At 42.4% G+C, this 25,194-nt stretch overlaps 1 protein-coding gene across 1 annotated transcript; it reads left to right on the top strand.

Moving 5' to 3' along the window:
• Window positions 1-8,851: 8,851 nt before the first annotated feature.
• On the top strand, window positions 8,852-24,167 carry LOC121191110 (protein sprouty homolog 3). Its single transcript, XM_041052188.1, has 2 exons — window positions 8,852-9,689; window positions 21,130-24,167. The coding sequence occupies exon 2, from the start codon at window positions 21,216-21,218 to the stop codon at window positions 22,122-22,124; it is 909 nt and encodes a 302-aa protein (XP_040908122.1). The 5' UTR covers window positions 8,852-9,689; window positions 21,130-21,215; the 3' UTR covers window positions 22,125-24,167.
• Window positions 24,168-25,194: the final 1,027 nt, after the last annotated feature.

The following is a 25,194-nucleotide window of genomic DNA, read 5'->3' as shown; positions in this document are numbered from 1 at the left end:
TCCCTCCTTCTCCTCTGTCCATACTTCCTTTAACCCCTTCTTGTTCCTTTCTTACTTTCTGTTTCAAGGGCAAAAGCCCACTCACTCACTACACTACAGCTTTCAAGGAATAACTTTCAGCAATCACATGCCTTTCTTCCAAAAAAGAAGAAGCACCTTTTTTCCTTTTTCCTCCTGTCCCTTTCAGCCGCAGGAGTCTATCCTAGCACGCATCCAGTGAAAAGCAGTATTTACAGTCCATGCAACGAAGATAAAGGTGCTAGTCTAAGTGTCTCCAGCAGAGGGAGCCAGCTCCCTCAGCACCTCGCTCCCAGCTCGGGGTCAACGAGTGGAGCTGATGGAGCAGAGAGACAGAGAATGAGGTCATCCCAGCTCTGTAGGGCTTGGCTCAGTTGGCTGCTCATCAACCATTTTGACTTCAGTCACTGTTCTCGAAGCCCACATGGTCACACAGAAAGCACTAACCATCACAGACCGTCCTGACACATGACCAGGTCCGGGAACGAGCCGACTACGTGCTGAAGAATCACAGTGATTATTGATACTGAACAAATTAAATAATCTGATCTGAGATTCTGGAAAAGAAGTCACCAAAATACCGAGGAGTACAGAGCTGCCATAAGATAATAACTGGTGCCAAAAGATATGATAGAAAATTCTATTCAGTTAGCCTTCTGTTGCTACCATTTATACACTACTTCAACTGTTTTTCTGTTACTACTTGCTACTATTTTTCTTACAACTGATTAAATATATTGTTTTTTTTTTTTATTCAATTGTAATTTCTACTTAATTCTAATTAAGTAGAGCTTACCTGCACCTGTACCCTGACACATCAACAGCACAACTGACATTTATGAAACTATTCTTGGTTGAATCGGTTGGTTTCGTTGTGGATTTATTCTGTACATGTTTTTTAAATTGAAGTTTATGTTTTTCTGTTTCATCTTGTAGAATTTATTCTTGTGTTCAGTCATTCAAGCCCTTTCAAGCCTTTAAACTTGATATAAAGATTATCACTGTTACAACTGTGACTGGGACTAAGTTCATGATATGGCTGAGTTCACTCCATGTTTCCTCTCTCCTCACTGACACATTTCTTGACTGAATCGATTATGCAGCCCATTCTATGTAGGCCTCATGAATTAAATATGAGGAGTTACACGGAAAACAAACAAAAAAAACAAAACTAAAAACCCCTAAAAACCCAACATGCTATTAAAACCTGGATTCAATCATGACACATCCCCCCATTTTCTTTTTAAGAAATGCACATTATAATAAAAGCAAAGAATAGTAATAGTGCTTTAGAAGAACAGGCAGGGAAGTGGTGCTGCTGAAACTGTCGGCCACTGTAAATTCACTGCTCGTCTGTGGGTGTGAATCTACACCGGAACAGACTCAGTATATGAATTATCTGCTGGCAGACAGATTCTGACTCTTCCTGTTATAGTTTTTCTTTTTTCTCTGTGACATTGCCACTGATGCAGAGCCGATTATGGTTCTTTCAACGAGTGGCATCGAGTCCACAGTCCACCCAGCTGTATTTATGTCCACCTTCTGAATATAAATACAATATTCATTCTCCTTTTAGCTCGGTTGTGCTCTCTCTCAGTTCCTGGGGGAAAAAACATCTATTCGGCTGCTAAATGCTCCACATTATTCACTAGTTAGTCGTTCACTTTGTCTGCTGTTTGGTGCTTGGCGGGCTGTGTACACTGAGTTTATCAGAGTGTTTTCACTGAAAACGGCTCCCTGCTGCTGCTGAAAGCAACACTGAGGAGAGCAGTGAGAATGAGCCAGAACAGGGAAGTTGTGGGGAAAATTCTAAAACCAAAACAATGAGCTGAGAGATGCTGAAACTGCCCTACAGAGCAGAAGGAGAAGTACAGAGTTGGGTAATGTTAGTGATATAAAGTGTCCAACTCATGGGTTTACAGCACAAAGTACAGTTGCAGCGGTCAAAAATTTCCATAATCATCCAGCCAGAAGAAATCAGCACAGATAGAGGATATTTTACTAAAAAGTACATCCCTGTCCTATACTTCCTATTCTGTATGAGACATTAAGTTTGTTGTGGTCATGATTACATCAAACCAGTGTCGACTGTCGGCAAGAAACGATAAAGCAAACGTCACTCTCCAAAGTTTTGCTGACCCATTCCTCCACCATGACTCCACCCCTCTCCAACCTTTTCTTCACCAAATGCACTTTTCTTTTTTTCTCACTTTCACTCGCACACACACACACACTTCTAATTAACCTGCAAACACAGACACACACTTTCACTTTCTGCCCCACTCAGACATTTATGTCTTTTCACGTTAGCATTTAATATCTTACACAAAACTACATGCCCACTCTCTCTCTCTCTGTCTGTCTCCACCAAATACAACTTCTGTCACATTTAAGCTTATACACCATGTCTGATGTATACTCTCTCTCTCTCTCTCTCTCTCTCTCTCTCTCTCTCTCTCTCTCTCTCTCTCTCCGTAAACCCAATATCCTCTGAGGCCTGGGGGTTTTAGAGTGTAAAGGCAGTGCAGAGGCAGGAAGAAAGAGACTGCATTATCCACATCAAAGAGCCAGAGTTATCAGCCATAATCAATGCTTCCCCATTACACACTCCAGTCAGCCTCTCACTCTCTCTCCCTAATCAGATCAATATGCTTTATTGGCATGAATGGAGGTATGATATTAATATTCGGCAAAAGGGGAGGGGGAATCAACAAAAGGTGGCAACGCACAGAAAAATGACGGTTAATGGTTTAAATTAGTGGATACGAGGCCTGAACAGTCTCCAAAAATTTCTAGTTTTGAGACTTGAGAAATTATATCAGACTTTTTTAAAGATAAATGAGAAACAGAAACAAGAGAGATTAAGGGACGAAAAAAAACAAACAGCTGATCCACGTTGTGAATATATTCAGACTGTTTATATGAATATGTGTATTAATTTATTTGGATTAGAGCAATACTATTGGCCTAAAAGCATAAAATGATTAAAAAATGCCAAAAGAGTCAGTAGATTTTATATCCAATATACATACAGTAGTATGTAACCAGTAACATGGTTTGTATGTGCATGTTAAGGTAATCATTGATAACAGTTTAAGTAAATATAATTTACTTATCAAGAATAGGTAAAACACAACAATAGGTCCAATGAAAATCACATTTTCTCAGTGTCTTTCATCCATATTGACCCTCTCTCCCCCACACAGCCAGGCCTATCGACCCTGCTCTCCCAGTAACCAGGCCCCATGCCTGGGGTCAGTGACCCACTGAAGCCCCCTGCCTGGCTGTGGGGTCGGGAAGTGTGTGTTTGTGTTTGTGTGTGTGTATGGGTACACAGAGTCACAGTAAATATCAACACCAACCCACCACCTCCACACTGGGGCACAGCCAGGCATTTGTGGAGCCAAAAAGGCTGCAGCTCACACTGATGCAAGTCCAGCTGCAGCTGGTGTCTGTGTTTTAGCAGTACAAGCTAAAGCTTGTAGAAAGCTAAACTTTCTAAGATAGAAAGATTAAGAAAGAAATTATTACAGCAGAGGAGGTACAACTGCAAATGATCACACCTGAAATGCTGGTAATGGAGACCATGACAATAACCATAGTATAACCTCAGAAAAAAGGTCAAAACTTGCATGGCACTGATTTCAAAGGAAGAAATATCAATCACAAACTCAACTGAAGTACAAATAGATATGTATACAAGTTACAGCTGTTACATTTTTCACCCACAACAATGACAGCACTACTTCCTCTTCTAGAAAACCGTCTCAGCCTGACCCTCTTGGGTCGGCAGATCTGAATAATTGTCCAAGTTGCATCTAATCAGTCTGGACATTTTCAGTTTTTCACCAGTCATGGCAGTCATCTCTCTCTTTCTCTCTCTGCCTCATGCTCTCTCTCTCTCTCTCTCTCTCTCTCTCTCTCTTCCCCCATCTTTCTCCCTCAGTCTCTCCATCCTGCCAGGAAAGTGTTGACAGCTCTCATCTTTCATCCATTTGATGTAATTATGCTCCTCTATACACATTTGAAACTCTCCATTCACATTTTATGGTGTGATGAAAGGCCACATACTGTAGTGTTGTTTGTCTCATAGCTCTCAGCTTCTCCTGCTCAAACCTCAGGTACAGTTACAGCTCTTAGTTAATACCTGGAGAATCTACGTCTGATAAGACACTTGCCAAGGCCATCATCACGATGGCCACGATGAAATATACTTCACACATTCATGCTCCCCGCAGATCGAACGCTTTCCATGCCGGACAATTCACAAGCTTTCCAGTGAATGAACGCGTGTGCCAAATTTCATGGCAATCCATCCAACAATCCATCCAGCTGAGACGTTTCACTAAAAACCACAAATGTCAACCTCATGGTGGCACCTTGGATGGCTGTACCGTATTTCATGGCAATGCATCCAACAGCTGTTAATTTCACTAAAAACCCAAAATTTCAACCTGCTGGTAGCTCAAGAAGAAAAGTCCAAAGCCCACCAACATCATTAAGATTTTTTTTTTTTTCCTCTGGGCACCATCGACGTAGAATTTCATCGATCTTCAATCCATCAAATCTGACCTAAGGACTGACCGACACAGAGCCATGGTGCTACTCTGCCTAAAAACATGAAATTTACCAACCACAGTCATGCTTCCAAGATGATAAGCCATTTTAATTTTTATTAAAGCAGAGCCTTTTGTGTAGCGCCACCCTCAGGACAAACTTGACATAGCAAGTCCCTGTTACTGGTTGGCCTCTAAAAAAAAGCTAAATGATGAGTTGGCTATTCTTCACAGTTTGGCCCCATGCTGCAGCGTTGTGGCTCTACAGCTGTAGTTTTTAAAGAATGATCACCAGTCATTTTGCAGGGAAATACATACTTCAGATCTGCGTTAGGTGTCGTTTTCTTGTATCAAGTGGAAAGAAGGTGAACCGAGTGACCTGCGTTGTACTGGTGCGTAATGGAGTTACACTGTAAGAGATACTGTAGGTTGTGAGCTTATAGAAAACCTCTTCCCTATCGCTCTTTCTCTTTTAATGTCTCGGCTCTGGTTTGTCTCACTTAATTCTATCTCCCCATCTCCTGATCCATCCATCAGTGTCCCCCCCCCCACCACCACACACACACACACACACTCTCTCTCTCTTCCTCTATCCTCCTCTGCTTGTCTCACATCATGTCTCTTTGCAACTCATTTTTACTTCCATCATCCCTTCCTTTCTTTCTCCCTCTCTCTCTCCCTCTCTCGATGAGTGAGCGAATGAGTGGGTGAGCAAGTGAGTGTGGGCGAGTGGGCATATCCACTGATGCACTCCTGGTCATTAATAAAAGTTTTATACACAGTCAGGAAATGCATTTGAGCCCCAGTGGCTGGAGCTCCTCTCAGACACACAGGAAATGGGTGCTTGGCTGACAGCCAATCCTGCTATTTCAGGGGTTCGTCCGGAGCCAATCAAGCAAGGCCTGGTCAGTTAATGGATCAGTGGCTCTACTCCTCTCTACACCCAAATATCAGCAACAATTAGACAGTGTGGGGGTGTGACCAGGGTGGGAGCTGTGTGGTGATACACAAGTGAGCACAACCAGAAAATTAGTGAAATGTGAAAACAAGTCTAAAATCATCCGTGTTTATAATCTGGCCTGTTACATGCGTTTGACGAGGAAGGCAAAGGGCAACACAAAGTGTTTGTCATGCTTTTTGTACAACAACATGGTGGCGCTAGAGGGGAAGTCATGGGCTCACCATCACCAAGTCATCTGGGAACCTGTAAATCTACCAAAAAAGTTAGAGAATCACCAAACGCCATTAGGATTCATTAGGAATCCTCTGGGGTCCAGGAATGTCTGCATGAAATTTCATGGCAATTCGTCCAGTAGTTACTGAGATATTTCAGCCTGGACCCAAATGGTGGCCTTGTGATAATACACTGTACGGACATTTAAAATAATGGTGCTAAAGGCATACCTCCTTTATCTTCCTCTACCTCACTTCATCATGCATTATTTCTCACATAAATTCTGTAACGAAAGTTTTGAAGAGACGATTTTACCATGGTGTTACTGGTCCCAAACCAAACTTCAAAACATCCTCCCAGAAACCATCATGACTTTCATCATTTTGCACTTTTAACCAAGAACAAGGCGTCAACCAAAACCAGGAAAACTGCTCTGCAGTCGTGTCACGTCGATTCATCGAACCTGTCATCGGTGCAGTTTTAAGAGAGGAGAAATTTCCCCTCACTTCCTGTCTGACTGTTCAGCCAAGCACTTCAGATAAAAGCATCCAGTCAAGAGCAAGTGTGTGTGTGTGTGTGTGTGTGTCTGTGTGTGTAGTGGTGCTCACGTGAGAGACATACTGTAATGTGTTGTGTAAGTTGACACCCATGTGCTTCATGGGTGGGACGCCTCCTCCCCATCCAGGAGGTGTTGTTACTGCAGCACAATGACACACAACCAGATCATACAGGCAAACACACACACACACACACACACACACACACACACACACACACACACACACACACACACACACACACACACACACAGAGTGGAGCGCCGGCAGAAATGAATGACTTTGTCAGCTGTATGCTGTTAACCAGGCCATTTGACATTGATCCCTGCCTGACCCAGAACATCTCTCCATCCCTCTCTCTCTCACACACACACACACACTCCTCCATTTAGTTATTCTTGCATGCACTTTGTGTGTTACACAAGCAGCATTTGAAATTTCTTGTTTGTGTGTAAAATAATCAAGCGGAACCTGATTAGTCTATGAATTTACTGACTTTGTGTAGTTTCAACTCACGAGAATGCTCCATTATACAACTGACCAACACAGAATGGACTGAGGACAGTGAGGACTGCAAAGGACACGCCGTTTGTGTTTCCTCCTTATGGACAAATGGTGGCTGCAGTTGGAAGAGCATGTGAAATGGATCCTATTGTTTGTATCCTGTCAATTCAAGAACTCACTTTATCCCGAACGAAGAAAAAAAAAAAAAACACCTGAAGGTAGCTTTGATTTATCTTAGATAATCACATTTCTTTGTCCTTATTCCCCCTCCGTGTCTCTCCATCAGCAGTTTGTTTCATCTCAGATATTTTCCTCAACAGGAAACAGAGCCCCCCCCCCACCACCCCCCATTAGGGACCAGTGTCCGCTTACCTTAATGTGTGTGTGCGTTTGTATGCCTACACTAGTGTGTCTTGCTATAGCTGCAAGTTGCTGAGTAAGGGCACAGACCAAAAGAGACGAGTGCGCACGCACGCACGCACGCACGCACGCACGCACGCACACACACACACACACACACACATTCACGCACATGCATGAGCATCCTCACACACACAGAGACAAAGGAAGGAGGTTCATATTACAGTCATGCAGCATATTGTCAGTGATGTCACTCGTCCTTATGGAATGAATGAATGAATGAATGAATGAATGAAAATCTCCCTCTCCCTTTTTCTCCCATGACTATAATTAAGCACAGTAAAAATGCTGTACAAGGTTAATAATAATCCAGAACACAAAAAATGTCGACGACATTACAGCACCACATCAACTGCTGAGACACAGTGTGGTTTACAGTCTCTCAGACAGGAGTCGATGGTGCAACTACATCTCAAGCAAACTGATGAAATCACTTCCTTTTTCACCACTGGCTACGCAACAAACACTCAACAGTTTCATACAGGTGTGAGTCATCAGCACCAATGACCTGTCAGAACTGCAGGTTATGTGTGATCCACTAGCCCACAAACACTTTCGTGAGTAGCCTAATCTGTTATTACAAAAGAAAAGGCTGTAGAAAGATGAATACATTTTTATAAAACTCTACGCAATGAATGGATATTTGAGCCACTGGGTCCAACTAAAAATGTTAATGACCCCAAAAAGGGAATCAGTAAGTTATTTGAATTCAATTTGCGTGTGTGGACAGACGGCAGGAAGTCATCCTGCTCAGCTAGTGAGGGACTTTAACAAGAAAACGCAGCCTCAATTTCTTGTTCATTACGACATCGCTGTTTGTATTTCGGCAGTTATGTTACTGTTTGGGGGTTAAAATGGACATTTTCATTTCAGTTCACTTCCAAAAACCTGGCAGTTAACCAGCCGACATGGCAGATAATTCTGACTGGCTAGCAGCAGCGGTTAGCTCACCAACCATCCCCTCAAGCAGCCACGATGCCACGAAGCTTCCTGCACCGCCTGTTTTATCAGGGAGTGCAAATGAATTTCCCTGAGTCACTTCTGATCGTCTGACCAGGCAATTACTCCCGGATCAGAAAGAGAATAAAAGAAACACTGCACCACACAATCAGATTAAACTGAATATAATATGGAGCTGGGAAATAATTCATTATAATTTCTAAATTAACTTCACTTTGAATAAAGGCAGTATACTCTTAACTGGAGCTGGATCCCCTTATATCAGTGCTGCTCATGGAAACTGGTTGAGCTAAGAATAGAATAAAATTAATAAGAAAAAAGACAATATCACGTTTAAGTCAGTTGTGAATGTGTGAATGTTGCCTGAAAGGATCAACACTTGTTTCAGGAACATGCAGGTTTCTGCCCCATCATGTTCATAAAGCAGAACTGAAGTGAATTCAATGATGGGGGAGGGAGGGGTGTGAGAGAGAGAGAGAGAGAGAGGAGAGAGAGAGGAAGGGAGGAGGAGGGGTAACTTGAGTGTGTGTCTGTGTGTGTGTGTGTGTGCGACTGAGTGAGAGAGAGAAAGTGCATCCAGCCCTCAGTCATTCATCTCTCGGAGAGAGGAGAGGAAACTACAAGAGGACGAGCAAAGACACATTTTCTTTGACTGGAAAAAAAAAAGGGGAAGATCTTTAAAAAAAAAGTTGTGTTTCATCTCTGACTGTGGAAGACTTTCACTGCGACCTCCAGCTCCAGAGTTTTACATTTCACCACCATTTCTTTTTACACCCAAAATACTGTGCTGCTGCGAGTATTTCACATTGCTCCTTCTGCTCTGCGTGGAGATACGTCCACCTCTCTCTCCTGCAACTGAGGACATTTTTCTCTTCCTGAAAACTAAGAGTCAGACGCCGACACAGGATCTCTACATCAGAAGCATCTCTTGCAACTCGACTGTCTCTACAACTTGGACAGGGAGCGTGGAGCCCTTCAGAGCAGCGCGTGTAGAAAGGGACTGTTCGTTTTTTGAGGGGGAGGAGGAGGTGACCTCAGGAAGACGCACTGGGATCAGAGCGCTCCTGGAAGAGCTCCGGGAAGAAAAGGAGGAGGAGGAGGAGGAGGAGAAGAAGGAGGGTGCGTCACGCAGAGAAAGAGCATCCTCCCAGCCTTGTCCCTCCTTACATTCACACACCCTTAAGACCACAGGGCTTTAGTAATCTTATAAAATATCTGTATTGGGGGCTCATATAAATATTTTACTTAATTCAGCCCCTTGCAGCAACATAAAGTAAGATCTTAGTAAAATTAAAAACTGAAAAAGTGCCTGAAGGCCAAGACAAAGTCATCACTGGATTCCACCCACATATAAATCATTAAAAGGATATTATAGGACTATTGTAGAGATTTTTTTTTTGTCAGAGGCGCACACACACATTCACACAGACACACACACGGACACGTACACACAGGACACCCCAGCACGCCGCAGCAGAATGGATCTCCCACCAGTCAGAGGTAAGCATAAATTCATCCTGTCGCCATCCGATCTGCTGATGAACTATTGATGCTTTGCGTGACCTTGGAATGAAAAAAGTTCATCTCTGGAATTTTTGATGAAATAAGAAATTATTCAAAAGGCTTTTCTAGCTTTACACGCAGCTTTTTCTTTAAACTTAAGATTGTAGAGAGTTCACAGATTTCACTGCAGAAGATTTACAGCTGCTGAGTTTTAATGCGAATGTGTTGTCAGAGATAATTCTGCAGAATATTTAAAGAAATATAACAGATATTTTGGAGCTCTGCAAACACAGCAGGGCGATGAATGGAAACCGGACACAGATGGATGAGATGTTCTCATGAATATTTGTTGATTTTTTTGCTTTTACATCCAGTTTTTTGTAGCACTGCTACAAATCTGTTTTTAATTTGAATTGTCGATTGTTACGATAAACTTTTGGTTGCTTTCTTAAACACTGTGATCGGATCCCTGGATGTTAGAAAAGAAATGTACAGTTAACCGTCTTACAAACTTATATCAGATCAAGTGGAGATGGACTTTTAAGTCCAAACTCATAAGATCCAATATAACTCAAACCTGAGGGGTGCACAGAACATGAGGGCAACCTGCCCCATCAACAGACATAGCAGGTAAATCCAGGTGAAAATTCTAATTCGATGCTCCCCAATCGTGTGCAGCCACACATACACTGGAGATAAAGAAGTGGACAGAACTGTTTTAAGCCTTAAACCAAATAATCAAAACCAACATCAGGAAGGTGCCTCCTAAATATCTGTGTTCAATTACGTACATCAAATACATCAAATATCACTCGGATATATTTCTGTCCTTGCCCAGTTTTCCATCTCTTGTCTTGGCTGTTGGGTGGAGGAACAGTCGAAGAAACGTTTTACACTTTTTAGATTCCATCAATACATCTGCTCTATAAATACTGATCACACAGCTACTCATCTTTTTTTTCCCTGGGTGTTTATGACAGTTAAATATGTGGTTGTGTGTTTGAGCTTGCTGATGGATGAAGTGTCTGCAGACAAGTTAACTGATCCAAGTCAGTGTTCTACTTGTAGTGAATTAGTGAATTAGTCCTGTTGACAGTTTATTAGTTTGCACTGAAACATGCAGTTTGTGTTTTTACCAACTTTTGGAGGAAAAGTCAGACGACTTTAATCACACAGAGCAAAATAGCCATATTAACTGATTGTTCGGCTGCGTGTTAACTTTTGTCCCAGTGTATTTTATCACTTTGTGTGTGTGTGTGTGTGTGTGTGTATACATGTGTGTGTAACTGTGATGGGGACATGTGGGGTCGGGATTGATTGTCCTCAAGGTCGGATGCAGAATGTCAATACCCATCTCCGCTGGGGTGGGACTGGAGGGGTGGGTGGATGAGCAAATGATGGGACTGACTGATGGGGAGGGAGGAAGAGAGAGAAAGAGAGTGAATGGGACAAGAGGAGTGGTAGCGTTAGGAGGAGGGATTGACCAGGGATGGATGGATGAAAGGGAGGGGACAGCATGTGTGAAGTGGGGGGAATATGGCGGATACATGAACGAATGATGAAATAGATGGATGGTCAGATGGATGGAGAGAGGGAGGGTTTTTTTTTTTTTTTTTAATGCCACAGCAGAGAAGCTAATGCACTGACTAATGCACTGTAGAACCACAAACTTGTGGAAAGAGGAAGAAAAGATTCACAGTAACACACTTTGCAAAAAAGAAGACAGAACAGAGACAGCCTGGTGTGTCTTCTTCAAAGTAACAATGCTTGACATTTTCAAAGATACAATAAAGTATAAATGTGGGTCAGTTTTGTTTCTGACAGAAAAAGTCCTGTGCTGTCTTAAGATGTAGTTCATCCACAGTAACACAACTTTATTGAAGCGAGTGGGAAAACACTGTGATGTTTCTCTTTGAATACAAATTAAATGAATTATTTCCCCCACATGAACAGAGTCTCAACTAGTGCTGAACTGCTTACTGGACTGGTTGATGGATTAATTGATCAACAGAAAAATCTTTGGCAACTGTTTTGATAATCGAATATTAGTCATTTATAAAGCAAGGCCAAAGGTCAAAGAATGCGCTGACTCTGCACAGGAAGTCTCAATATTCAAGAAATTATGGAAACAAAGAGACAGATGTTAGCAGCAGTAGGCAGCGTCACTGAAAGCCGAGGATAACAAATAAAGGACAGGCAGGACAGAGTCTGGTCTTTAAAAGGACAGTTGGTGTTTTTTTTTTTTATCCTTGAACAAAAAGTGAGAGAAATGCTGCATTTTCTTTACCTTTTCTCTACCATGAACAAACCAGTTCACTTGTGTTTCTCAGGTGCTTCAGGGACAGAGTCGACTTTAAACTAACCCCCTAACCCTAACCCTAACCTGTAACACCACAGCACAGTATTCACTGAATGTTCAAAACACCTGCCTCCACATGTCATTACCAAAACACCATAATTCCCATAACACTGGACACAGAAAGTATCTTTACAAACTCATATTTAGTTTAATTAAAATAGCAATTTTTCATTTTAACTAAGATAAAACCAAGATCTAACCTTTAGTTTACATTTGCATCATATTCACATGCTCAGTTTATGTTACTGTCCCATAATCTGACTTGTGGCTGAAGGATATAATGCTATGGGACCAAACTGCAAGATAAGAGTTACCAAAACTGTCCAAGAACCAACCTGCTTCTGACCTTAGTTACAAGTCCTGGATCACATGGAACTGAGCAGAAAGAAGGAGCTCTGTTTATGTGCTTCAACCAGAGACACTAACAGATGAGCGACAGCCACCCATGGATTAACTGTGACAAAGCAAATACGTTCAGTGTCTACACAGGAAGTAGAGTTTGTTTTGCCCAGAAGACATTTTAGATAGTGGCAGCTTTTTGTCTTCCTTTCTGTCAAAAGTAAGACGCAGAGTTTCAAGTTCATTTCAGGCAAACAAATATCTTAGCTTTTATAACCACGCCCACAATCGTTCCTTACTCAAGTGCTTCAGTGGCCAAACCTTAAATATTTCCTAACCATACTATTGTTGCCATGAGCAGATGTTGTACAAATAATTAAAGGAGGGAGGAAAAGTTTGACCATGTGCGACGAAAAAGCTGCAGCAATTATGTTATAATTCACTGAAACAGTTTAGGAGAGTGTGAATTTCACTGTCAAATTTTCATTTGTTCTTTGCTGTGAGCAGTGATTTTACCAAAACCCGGCCTAAATTTGGGCAAAGCTACATTCTAATCGTTGTTTTTGGTTTAGGCTTTAATGTTACACGACAAAACTACTACTACTTCTTCCTCTGCTCTCACGCTTTCCTTCTCTTTGGCTTGTTTTGACTTTTTCCATCTTTCTCATCCCTCTCTCTCTATATCTGGCTGCACCACTTTCATTTTTACCATTATTAGTATCACCATCCCTCACTCATTCACTGCCCCTTTCTTTCCTGTTTTCCTCCCCCTTCTCTTGTTCTCCACCCCCCGTGCCTGGACTTGCTGGTCTGCAGTGTCTATTTCAGTCTTTCCGTTGGGGTCAGATTCGGCACATCCGGTATCTCATCCAGTTTATTGTCATTCAATCCTGCTGTGCTCCCGGAGGGCATCAGGAGGAAGGCCCCTGGGTCTTAGTGCCTGACAGGCCGCACGCCCAGTCATACACCCAGAAAAGATGGCACCACTGTGGTCAAATGTTTTGACCTCCATGAATCTGTTGACTTTATTCTCTTTTTCTCTGACCTAATTGGATTTTATTGATTTCATGTGTAGTTTACCCACATTTTATCTTTTAAGTGATTCTTTTTTGATGACTTTAACACAACAGCAACACCTCAGTCACACTGTCCATCACAGTGAGACAAACTCTGGTCTCTTGCCCACCAACCACCTCCACACCCTGACTTCCTGACCTGCTATCATGAGATAGTCCATTCTTCCTTCTTTGCTGCTGCTTGCTCGTAATGTTCCCTAATCAGGAATTTAAAGTTCTAATAATTATCTAGTTATTGTAAATCACTTATCACTAAAACATTTTTGTATCCTGTGTATTTAACACATGTAGATATAGAAAACATTGTGGTTTTAGAAGCAGTTGCTACATCTCGAGCACAGAACACAGAATAACAGTTGCTGACAGTTTGTTAAAGTTCTGACTTTAACAAACTTTAACAAAGTTAGATATTTAAACAAAGGGCTTGTTATCCCCTCCACTGTGAGTATCCACCTGCAAGTATTTCATTTTGCAGTCAGTCCACTGATTTTGAAACAATCTGCTATATTTGTTGTTAACAACAACGTCACTGAGTTTCCACTTGCTTGTGTGCATGACGGGTCTTTTTTCTTTTTTCTTTGCCAATGTGTGAGTGTCAGGAAGAAGCAGAAGAGACTAAACAGAACATGAATGAAGTATTTGGTGATGAGCTGAACAAATACAGGTATTTTACCAACTTGGAACCAGATCTGATGTGAAAGCAGCTACCAGCGCCCATCCCTACCCACAACACCCTTCTCTGCATAGGTTTGCAGAAATGGATGCACATGTCCTTGGAGAAGCAACATTAAACAAACAGAAGTTTTTCAGAAGTCCCGTCCTGATATCTGGGTTACCATGTTAGAGCCTCGTCATAACAACTGGAGTTGTTGGAAGTTTTTTTTTTATAGCTGGTAGGTTCACTGGAATTGTGAATACACAGAGATTAAATTAATATTGATATTCTCATCGGAAAATAAGTGGATTTTCCAAAATGTGTTGCTTTAAATTTTTAGGGTTATTCATTTACTGCAAATGTCACTGCTGAGCTGCACTTGCAAAGTGTTATTTCCTATTAATTAAGGACCAAAGACGGCATGGTTTCACCGGACAGGCCCAAAAAAGCAGAGAAGAGAAAGAAAAGTTAGGGGAGTGAAGGGCAGGACAGCAGAGAATGAATGAAAGGGGAGAGTGAAGGGAGGTGGTGAAGGTGATATGAAGGGAGGAGAGGAGGTGAGAGGATGGGGGAGAAATGAGAGGAGGAGAGGAGAAGGAGACAGGAAAGCAGAGGAGAGGTGAGGGCAACCCCTCCTCATTCCACGGCGAAGGGTCACTTTTAAAATAGCCTGAAACCATGATGTCATCGGTGAGAAGCAGCAATGCTCTGTCCATTAAACTCCATCGACCATCGGCAGGTCGAGTCCAGACTCGGCGGAAGTCAGAGAGTCAGCGAGCAGACGAGGGATCAGCACAGGTCATAAGTTTCTTTTGACTTTTAACATCTGAATCAGTGAGTTTTTAAACCTAAGACACTTTTTACTTCTTTAATTCTTCAGCTTTCAGTCGACTTAAATTCAGGCATTTTACATTTTCTACAGAAAAAACTCTTTACTGAACTGGACATAATTACTTATAGATTTTAAAATCTTACTAAAAATCTTTACACTGTTGCTGCAAGTTCCATCTCCAATAATAGTCTTTTCATTTAGATCAGTTTGATTTCCACAATCCTGTTCAATGGGGGCAGCTGGGTATGAAGATACTTACTGACTGTACTATTCAGGAATTTATCCAACATTTACACAAGACAACACATCAGCAACTGTTGACTGGGCAGCAGAAACAAAGTGTGTGTTTTTGTGGAAAAGAGTGCTCGGAGCAGGAGTGTGTGACAGTGTGTGTGTGTGTGTGTGTGCGTGCGTCCGTTACAAGGCAGAAGCTCAGTCATTACTGATACTCCCCCAGCACAGAGGTCCATCCTCAGGTTACCACTGACGGTCCCCTGAAACACCAGCTCTCTGTGGCCGTTTTGGTTTCAGTTCGGTTTGTTTCACTGACACTTATTTTTACATTTTACACACGCCATATTCAGGAAGTTATAGCAGATTAAGAGACAGAATTTAAGAAGTCAAAAAAGAAGCTTGAGTAATTTGTTAACGTCTGCTTTTCAGCTTCCCCTTTTTTCTCGTTTCATCTTGTTCCTCCACAGTGACACTTCTCTTTAAAATGTTATGATGCTGTTGAGCACCAGTTTCACAAAGAGTAAGACAGAGAGAGGCGATAGATGCCTCTCATCTTCTTTCCTCTCTCCTCTGAGCCAGATGGATTATCTACTAAATAAAACACTCATTGTGCTGGCGGCCATGATGGTTCAGTGTTTGCCATAAACCTGCATCAAGTTTCCCCTGAACCAGCATCACATTTGTGGGAACATTAAAGACGAGGAAAGCATGTGATCCAAATATGAAGGTTTAGATTCTACTGATTGGGCCGCTAACAAATTTGCCCGAATACCTTTCTCACTCAGGCGTCATATTGGCACTGGTACTAAAAATAAAATGAATCCTTACCACTTTTAAATATAAAAGTTGATCAGTAACAATATTAACTGACTTCAGGTTATTATTAAAACTTTTTGAGAATAAAAATGATGCCATTATCCAGATTCCAGGCACCTGGAGGTCGATAGTTAGAAATTAAAAGCCTTAAATAAATACAGATTAGAACATTATAAATACATATCAATGCCTCACTCAGGGTGCCATGACACACACACACAAAAACCCCAAACCCACTGTCAGAGTAACTTATAAACCAGTTTATAGTTATGTGGTGCATATTATGTACATGTGTATATGTGAGAATGTAATCAGACAATCAGTGACTGCTGTGGTTTTCATCTCCCACCCCTCTACTGGAAGATGTGTCCGTGGAAACCATGTTTGGAAAGTCATCTACCCAGGATCCTCACAATCACGAAGACACGATGACACACACATGTGACACATAAAAAAAACAACACAGTGAGAGGGGCGGGTTATGCCTGCCTCATCCTCCACAAACACAGACACACACAGAGCTCTCATCTTAGCTGTTGTTGCCGGATAATTGATAACAGACACTCCCCACATCCCCACACCTCAGCACAGCCAATCAGTGTAGCCGATACAGGTGGTGTGTTGATGCCGATACCAGTTCAGGCTTGATTACAAAAGATTTAGTGACAATAAGATGATATTTGGTTGAAGGGTTTTAAAAACAGGTCCCACATTTTACACTCTTCCTGTGTTATATATTAAGTTTTGTGTCAGTCTCTGAGCCTCTCCTCTGATTGGCTGACTGCTTTCTGAGTGACATATGGCCAGGCCAACCACAGGTAGTGGTTTGTAGCCTACAATTGTAGTTTGGTAAAACCGGTAAATGCAACTGGTGATGGTTAGTTAGCCCTGAAATGAGCCAAACAGTCAAATTAAGACTAAAATGCTCCTTTTGCAACTAATGATTACTGACGATATGAATTAATCTGCTTGTTTTCTTGGATTAATCTATTCAGCAATTGTTTATAAAATGTCAGAATAAACACAGATTACTAGTTCCCACGGCTGAAGGTGATGTCTTTAAAACTAAAAGATATTAAATTTATAAATAGATAAAACAGAGAAAAGAAGCAAATTATTACGTTGCATTTTAGACACATTTAGACTTGAAGCTGAACTTTAAAAGACACTCCACTACATTTTCCACTCTCAGTGCCATGGTCTCTAACTTTTTATCATGACTTGCAGTATTGGTGTCGTGTTGGTGGGGGTGGGGGGTGGTGGAGGCTCAACCAGTAATTAAAAATGAGGTCATGGAAATGGACGGCAGGCCTCTTCTTTTTAACAATTAGATGGCCTGATAGGCGGGCAGAGTATGAGCGAGCCGTGGCCACCGCTCTCCCTGATGTGATTAGTCACCAGGACTTCTCCTCTCTCCTCGGACTAATTTGAAAATGCATCCTCATCTAACCAACCTGGGCCTCCTTATCTGCTGCTTTATGGCTGGAAGGTCCCAGAGAAAGACACAGAGAGGCTGCAGGGAGTACCGACATGCTCCGGCTGCTATCGTTTGTTCAAAAGTCTCTCCTTGGAAAGCCTGGAGGACAGGAAGAGTTTTTTTTTTTGTTTGTTTTATTTTTGCTTTTTACAGTCCGGCTTGCTAATCATCTCTGCTTCCTTCCTCACCAGTGACGGATTGCCATTCTCGGGTTTCATCCACCTCCCCCATATCTACTTCTGTTTGCTCTTATTATTGCTTATTGCTTTTGCACTGCATTTTCCAGAAGCCACTTGTCTTTTTCCTTCTATCTGTATTTAACGGTTTAGCTGTACATAACAGGGCAGCGATACAATGAAATGTCTTGTGTTTTGTTTTCAACATAAACTCATCAAAGTGTCTCAGTTAATCAGCCGAGGACGTGATTAAGGGCTGGAACATAATTCTCTAGCATGTGTAAAAGCAAACATGCACGGGTGTACACCTTTATGTATAACATTAGCCTGTTGTTCTTGTTTGCAATTCACTGATTTCACTTCCTATAAGATTAACAAATGTTGTTTGACACATATGGCTGCACAAACATTGTTGAGATGTGTGTGGGACCTACCGTTGCAAGGGGTACAAGAAAAAAGTATTAACCTACTAAGGCTAAGCAAAGAAACATGATGGTGTGGTTAAGGTCGAAGGAGTTCACGTGATATGTCGTCTGACCGTGTTTGACCGCACAAGTTTTCATGGCTGTTGCAACAGAGGTGGATCAGCAGAGAGTGGCAGTTATGCATCAGTTTGCTATCGGATGACTGAATTAAGACAAAAAAAAAAAAGGTTTTTGTTCTGGTAGTTCAGTGTAGATGTTAACTGTAAAAACAAAAAGTCTTGAATCACATGGATGTGAATTCAGACTGTGTATTTGCTGCTGCTGCCTCTTACCTTCCTCCTCTATCTAATCTCATGATCTGAGCTGCTTTAAATGCATTTCCAGTTGGCCTCATTACTCTCTGAGAGGACCGGCCCCATGTGAGCAGCGGGCCAGCTATCTCTCCCCCTTGGCCACTTGGCAAGACTGCAGTTTCTTTGTGAGTGTATAGCTGAGTGTGTATGTGTGTGTGTGTGTGTGTATATGAGTGTACAGTATTTGAGCATGTTAAATGGGGAGGTTTTGTACTGTCTTTATCGTGCACACACACACACAAAGAAATACACATTTTCCTTCCAACGTGGACAACAAATATCAAGAGTTCTGTCTTTTCATTCAGGGCTCATCTGATGTCTGAATTAAAATCCGCTGCATATTCCAGTAGTTTCAGACCTTTCATTCGATTTAGACTTTTCCTTATGCATTTACTGCACTTGGAAGCAGATCTATATTTACCTTTTAAGCATTTAGTTGCAGTCTTACTAATAATTACAATAAGTACACATCACGCTGCATACTATCCAACCATGTGTCCTCAAAATTACATCTCTAACTGTAAGCACAAATTTTGTAGGAAACATAATTGCAACCGGATTTTTTTTTCTATTGTTAATTTATGTATTTAACAAGTTTTAAATACGTTGATACTGAAGGCATCGATAAAATGTCTCATTTGTTGAAAAAACACTGCCTCTGAACATGAATAAGCCAGCGATTACATTTCCTACAAAACTGACTTAAGTACTAACATATCATGATTACACATCTTAGAACTGCAAGAACATGTGCAGAGACACAAAAGCACAATAGTCAATAGAAGTACATGAAACTGAGGCAATGATGTGTTCACAGGAAATGAAAATACTTGAACTAATTACTTGAAATAATGTCTACTTAAAAACCCTGATTATTTTCTAAAAGGATTGTTTGGAAGCTTGAAGATTAATTTTACTGCTCATCTTTATCACTTTCAGAAGTCAGAAAACACGATTTGGTCAAAAGGCAGGAAGAAAAAAAAAGTGTCCCTCTTAAAGGATCAGTTCACCAAGTTTTTTCTTTCTTTTTAGCCTCAGTGGTGTAACCATGAACATACTTTTGTTTTAAAGCCCCAAGGTTTCATTTGTGCTCAAAGCATTTCAAGAAGCTCAACAGCTGGGAAAGAGCAAAATCTTTCCCAGTCACCCACACACACACCTCTTTGGCAGAAAGTAGTTTCAATGAAAACAGATGATTTATAACTTTTTAAAAAACTTTTTATATGCAGATATTGTTGGCTGCTAAAGAAACTGTATCATAAAGCATCTCTGCACTAGCTACAGCTTTCAGCTGTGGTCGCTGCTTAGCTGGAACCACGAACCAAAACTCTGTGTACTTTATATTTATAAACTGGTTTTCTAAAATAAGGCATCTTCCCAGTGAGATTTTTCTGAACGGGAATGATCCATCTACTTGAGCAGTCTTATAAAGGTAAAGCAGGTTAAGTCTCTAACCCTTCCACAGGAAATGTCTGTTCATCATAAACAAAATTTATTTTAGGATTAAACCTGCGGCTTTACTTTTCCTCGGTCTGTAGCTGCTCGGCCGTGCTGCCAGCCTCTCTGTCTGCAGGTGGGTTTCCTCCGAGGCAGCAGCAGCTGTGTTCAACAGATACTAAATTACAGTGTGGGCCTCATGGTTGTATCTCTCTGGCTCTGGCAGGCTAATAATAGCGTTAACTTGAGCAGTGGAGAACCTCAGCAGTCGTGGTGACATGGGTGACGGTTGTGTTGGAAACTCTGCTGCCAAAATCCATCTTTGACCAAGTGCTGCTTAAATGTTTGGAGACTAATAAGAAAGCTACTGTTTGTTGTGTGTTCAGCAGTATCGTAATAAAGCTCGTCTGTGAGTCACACTGTGGGCAGGACTATGATTTCTTCCCTGGGTTTGAGTTTCTGTTGGTGGTACATTTCTGTTTTTTTTTTTTTTTTCTGTCTAGTCACTGTGGCTTTGGTTCACATTCTCACTAAAAGACCAGAAACAAAACACATCAGTTCCTGTGCACCAGACGATGTGAACACGCAACACAGACTGAACTGTTCTTGTATTAGATCATTTGGATCAGGGAGAATTATGTAAATGCGCAGGTGTTTATACGAAAATATTCCAGATTATAACTTTACAGTACAAGAAAACAAAAGTAGGCAAAGCTACTTTCTGTGCTCCTTCTGAAGCAATTAGCTGTTTGCCAGAACACTCCGAGTGACATAAAATGAACTGACAATAATTTGGACTAATGATTATAAGAATCCTTTGAAAATCTAAATGCACTAAATAACATTCAAACCAGCTTCTCAAATTCTGGGAATTTCCATCTTTGCGTTTTGGATCATTTGTCAGGCAAAGCAATTTAAATTTAAATTTAGGCTCTGGGAACTTTCCCCTATTTTATGACCTTCTAGAAACTGGGTGATTTGTAAATAACATAATTATGTTCATCGATGTTTATGGCAAAGACTATCAGGATGGAGACGGGAGTAAATTTCCTCACTGCTGTAAACTTGCAATGACATCAAAAGGCTTGTAACTACAAGGGTAGCAAGATTTCAAACAATAACAAGCCTTAGTTGTGTTAGTTGCAATAAAATGAACAAATATACAAATAAATGCGATCTGGACTTAGATAACTGAATCACTGACAGTTAAATTAAACATCACTAACAGTTGTTGCTTCCTTTCTCTGTGTGTTTGCAGGTTTATCTGATGTGCCGTGAGTGTTGGGAGCACCTTGCCCCAGCCCCGGCCTGCAGCCCTGGTGCCACCCGGCCTGGCTCACCAGGATGGACCCTGCTCATTCCTTTAGGATGGAGCTGGATGGGCAGGTTCCAGTGCTGTCGCTCGACCAGATACGTGCCATCCGGGCCAACAATGACTATGTGGATAGGCCCGTGGCGCTGGAACCGGCATCACAGTCCGGATTTTTTTATGCTCACGATGACCGTTACCCTCATGGAGTCCACACTCATCACTCCCAGCCCCCCTTCCAGTCTGCCCTGCCACGCAGCCAAAGTCAGCAGCAGCAAGCTCACCTGTCCCACCTGAGCCGTTCCAGTACCATAAGCTCTTCCATGTCTCGGACCAGTGCCACGTCAGACCAGCGGCTACTGGCAGGTTTGACGCCCTCTCACTCTTTGCTAGGTTCAGTTGTCCGTTCTCAACCTAAAGGGGAACTCAAGCCCGATGCATCCCTGGGTAAAGGCCTAACAGAGGATGAGGCCGAGCTGGGCCTTCATCTGTTCATCTGCGAGCGGTGTGGTCGCTGCAAGTGCCAAGAGTGCTGTGCCCCCCGCCGCCTGCCTTCCTGCTGGGCCTGTGGACAGCGCTGTCTGTGCTCTGCTGAGAGTGCCGTGGAGTACGGCACTTGCTTGTGCTGCGTTAAAGGCTTATTCTATCACTGCTCCGCCCAGGATGACGAGGATAACTGTGCTGACCGGCCGTGCTCCTGTACTCCAGCCCACGCCTGTGCCCGCTGGGGCACTATGGGGCTGCTGGCGCTCTGCCTGCCCTGCCTCTGCTGCTACCCCCCTGCCAGGCTGTGCCTTGCCCTGTGCCAGTGTGCCCACGACCGGGCCACCCGCCCAGGCTGCAGGTGCAGCAACACCAACACTGTGTGCCGCAAGATTTCTGCCTCCAACCCTAACCCTGGTCATCCCTCGCTCCGCAGCAAAGCTCTGGAGAAGCCGTTATGACAGGCTAGGATGGGGGCTAGGTAAATCCATTTCCCCTAAGCCGTGGCCAAAGCAACGCTGTCGCCAATCAACAGTGCCACAGCTGACATTGTGACAACAATGCCATTGTGACCCACCTACATATGACAAGCCAACCAACCAACCAACCAACCATGAAGTGTTGTTCACCATGTACCTTGAATTTACTTCTTCTCCAGCTCAGGAGGGACCAAAGCTTTACTGTGCCTGTTCGTGTTGGAGACTTCATGCCTAAAAACAAAAACTCATCCTGAACGAAGAAGCTGTCGTGCTTTGCTGGACTGCCCTTCAACCTTAACCAAGACTTCCGCACAGAAATCACCTCTCTCTGCATTCTGTGGTGTGATCTGGACGTTTTAAAATCTATTTATTTATTGTTGAACCTCCTTCCTCCCCGCCGTGAGCAAAGAGAACGCACAGACATAGGCGATGGGCCAGAGCAGGACAGAGAGACACCCGTAGTGATGTGAATGGTCTATGCCAACAGAGTTTCTGTCCTCTTGAAAGAGAGAATCAGAAGAAGCATGAGAGACTGAGAACTTCGACCACAATGGCATTTAGAAAACTCCACAAAAGGCTGAAGATGAATGAATGAAGATACCAATGTTCTGTTGCAGTGAATATCTGACTGGGACTGTGAGCAAAGCACCAAGGCATAAAGTGAGAATAAAGACACCTGTAACACACCCATAACAACAGTTTGACACCAAAAAGGGACCATGCACTGTATGAACTGTGTGAACTTCAATACTATTAAGCTCATTTGTAAAGGACAAGCACTGTGAGGTAGATGGACAATGTTTTCCCCAGCAGCCGAGAGCTGAATGGGGGTTATTTAACCAGAGGGAGGGTGCACCCATTGTGACTAGGCAGCGTGAATGTGTCTGTGTGTGTGTGTGTCCTCCTACTGTACAACAACCTGTGTATGTAGAGCCCGTGTGTATGTTGTTTTGTCAGCAGAAGAAGCCTCCCTTGTCTTATTTTTAGCAACGCCGCTTCAGTGGAGCTCTGGGGGTCTGGTCGGGTTTCCTCCCAAAGTCAGTCTGTCGCCAACCTCCCTCCTCTGAACGACCTCCTTCACTGCCCCCCCACCCCCACCCCCACCTCCATCATTCTTGCCTCCTCCTGCTCCTCCAACCCAGTTAATTCTCTCCTCCTGTCTCGTCCCATTCTCAAATCAAATGTTCTTTTTCTGCAGACCATCTCCCTGCCCCGCTCTCATTCATGCTGTCCATTAGCACCTTGGTCCAGAGTGACTTAAGGTAGAAAAACAGTGGCTTTAGTTTCTTGATTCACAATAACACCGACTGAGCCTTGGTTGGGTTGTAACTGAAGTACATCATGCTAAGGAAATGTGTTTCTACTCAAAATGCATTAGAGGTCCAGTTTCCAGAGAACTTTAAACTCAGAACTAATCCAAACCTGGTCTCAGGGTTGCTGGAGCTCTTGGCAACCCAGTGTTTTGGGGAAGTGAGATTTTGAGTTAAGCCGACTGACTCAAGGCGTATTATTCCCACACACCCATATATCCCTCCTGACTCGTCTGTCTCTCCTCTTACGCTCAGAAGGCTAAAAGCCTCCAGTTCCTGGTCCACAGAGAGTTGATCAAACAGGCAATTAGCTTCATGATAGCTCTTAATGGGCCGGAGAAGAATGGAGCGTGGGAGGGAGGGAAGAGAGACGGGACAGGATGAGTGGAGTTGTGGTGTTTGGCAGATGGACAGCTGATGGGGAAAGAGGGACGCAGGATTGGAAAGAAAAAGGAGAGGTTGGGTGAAGTGAAGGAAAACGAGAGGATGTTGATGTCGCCACAAAGTCAGATGGAGACCATGAATGTTCAACAGAATGAGGAGTGTAGGTTTGTGTTTTGTTTTTTTTTAGGCTGAAATGACTTTCATTGCTTGTACTGAAGCTATGCAGCAGTTCAGGTACACAAACAAACAAATGAAACAACAGGGCATGACTTAGCTAGGAAGGAAGGAAGGCTTCAGTGCTGATGAAAGAAACAACACACACACAGCATCAGGCAAGTGTGTGTGTGTGCGTGTGTTCGTGTTTGGATGCATATGGGCTTTTCTGTGTGTGTGTGTATGTGTGTGTGTATGTGTGTCAGGACGTGTCACCCAGAGCACAGACACACACGCACACACTGACCTGATTTATTAAAAGTTACTTTGCTATATTTTTATATGTAAATATGGGCTATTAACTGTATAACTATTTTTATTCTGCTTTATTTTGTTCCTGTGAGATTGACATTATTATGGCTGTTTTCCATTATAGCGAACGTTTACTTATTTACTGTCCACTTGATCAATACAGGAACTTTTGGGGCAACTGACAGTAAACTTTAAACAAGGACTTGCTTCCCTTAGTAAAACTCTGTATTATGGCTTGTTTTTTTGTTTTTTGTTTTTTTACCCTTCTGAGGAACCTTTCTGAGACCAAACACTCTTTAGTATCAAGTACCAAAAGCTAAGCTCTGAATCTGATTGGCTGTCAGTCAGTTGTATTCTGGATTATTCCCTGTTTTTTTCTTCTGGCTTAAAAAGAACAACATTAGGATTTGTCTAACAATTTTTCTCAGGTGTGTAACATCAGTAAAACATGTGGGACTTTTCACTGCATCAAACAGTTTGACGTGCTTTAAAATAAAGGCCTCAGCATGCTTCAAACAAAGTGCCTGTTAGAACATCTGACAGCATCTGAAAACCTCTGTCTGATGGTGGAAACAAGAGGCTGTGTCCCACAACAGAGGATTTGTAAATTTTGTAAAAAACTACCTTTTTCCAAGCACAATACAACACGCTCGCAGTTATTTATGTTAGTAAATCATTACATTTTTTGGCCAAAACACTTTGCACCCTTTTTTCAGAAGGTGAATTACAACAAAGCTAACATGTCAGAGAAAGCTAAGATGGCCGAGGACATTAACTAACCAAAGCTGTAACAGTTTATTTGCATTTGTGGCAAGAAATGTTCTAATAGTTTTAATTTGTTGCTTTTGATTTTTTTTCAGAAAAGGTAAATGTTGCCCCAAACGTTTCTGTGT

Source organism: Toxotes jaculatrix, chromosome 12 (assembly GCF_017976425.1).
Source record: "Toxotes jaculatrix isolate fToxJac2 chromosome 12, fToxJac2.pri, whole genome shotgun sequence".
NCBI classification, from domain to species: Eukaryota; Metazoa; Chordata; class Actinopteri; family Toxotidae; genus Toxotes; species Toxotes jaculatrix.
The sequence above is the reverse complement of the archived record's forward strand: the minus strand, read 5'-3'. Positions and strand labels throughout refer to the sequence as shown.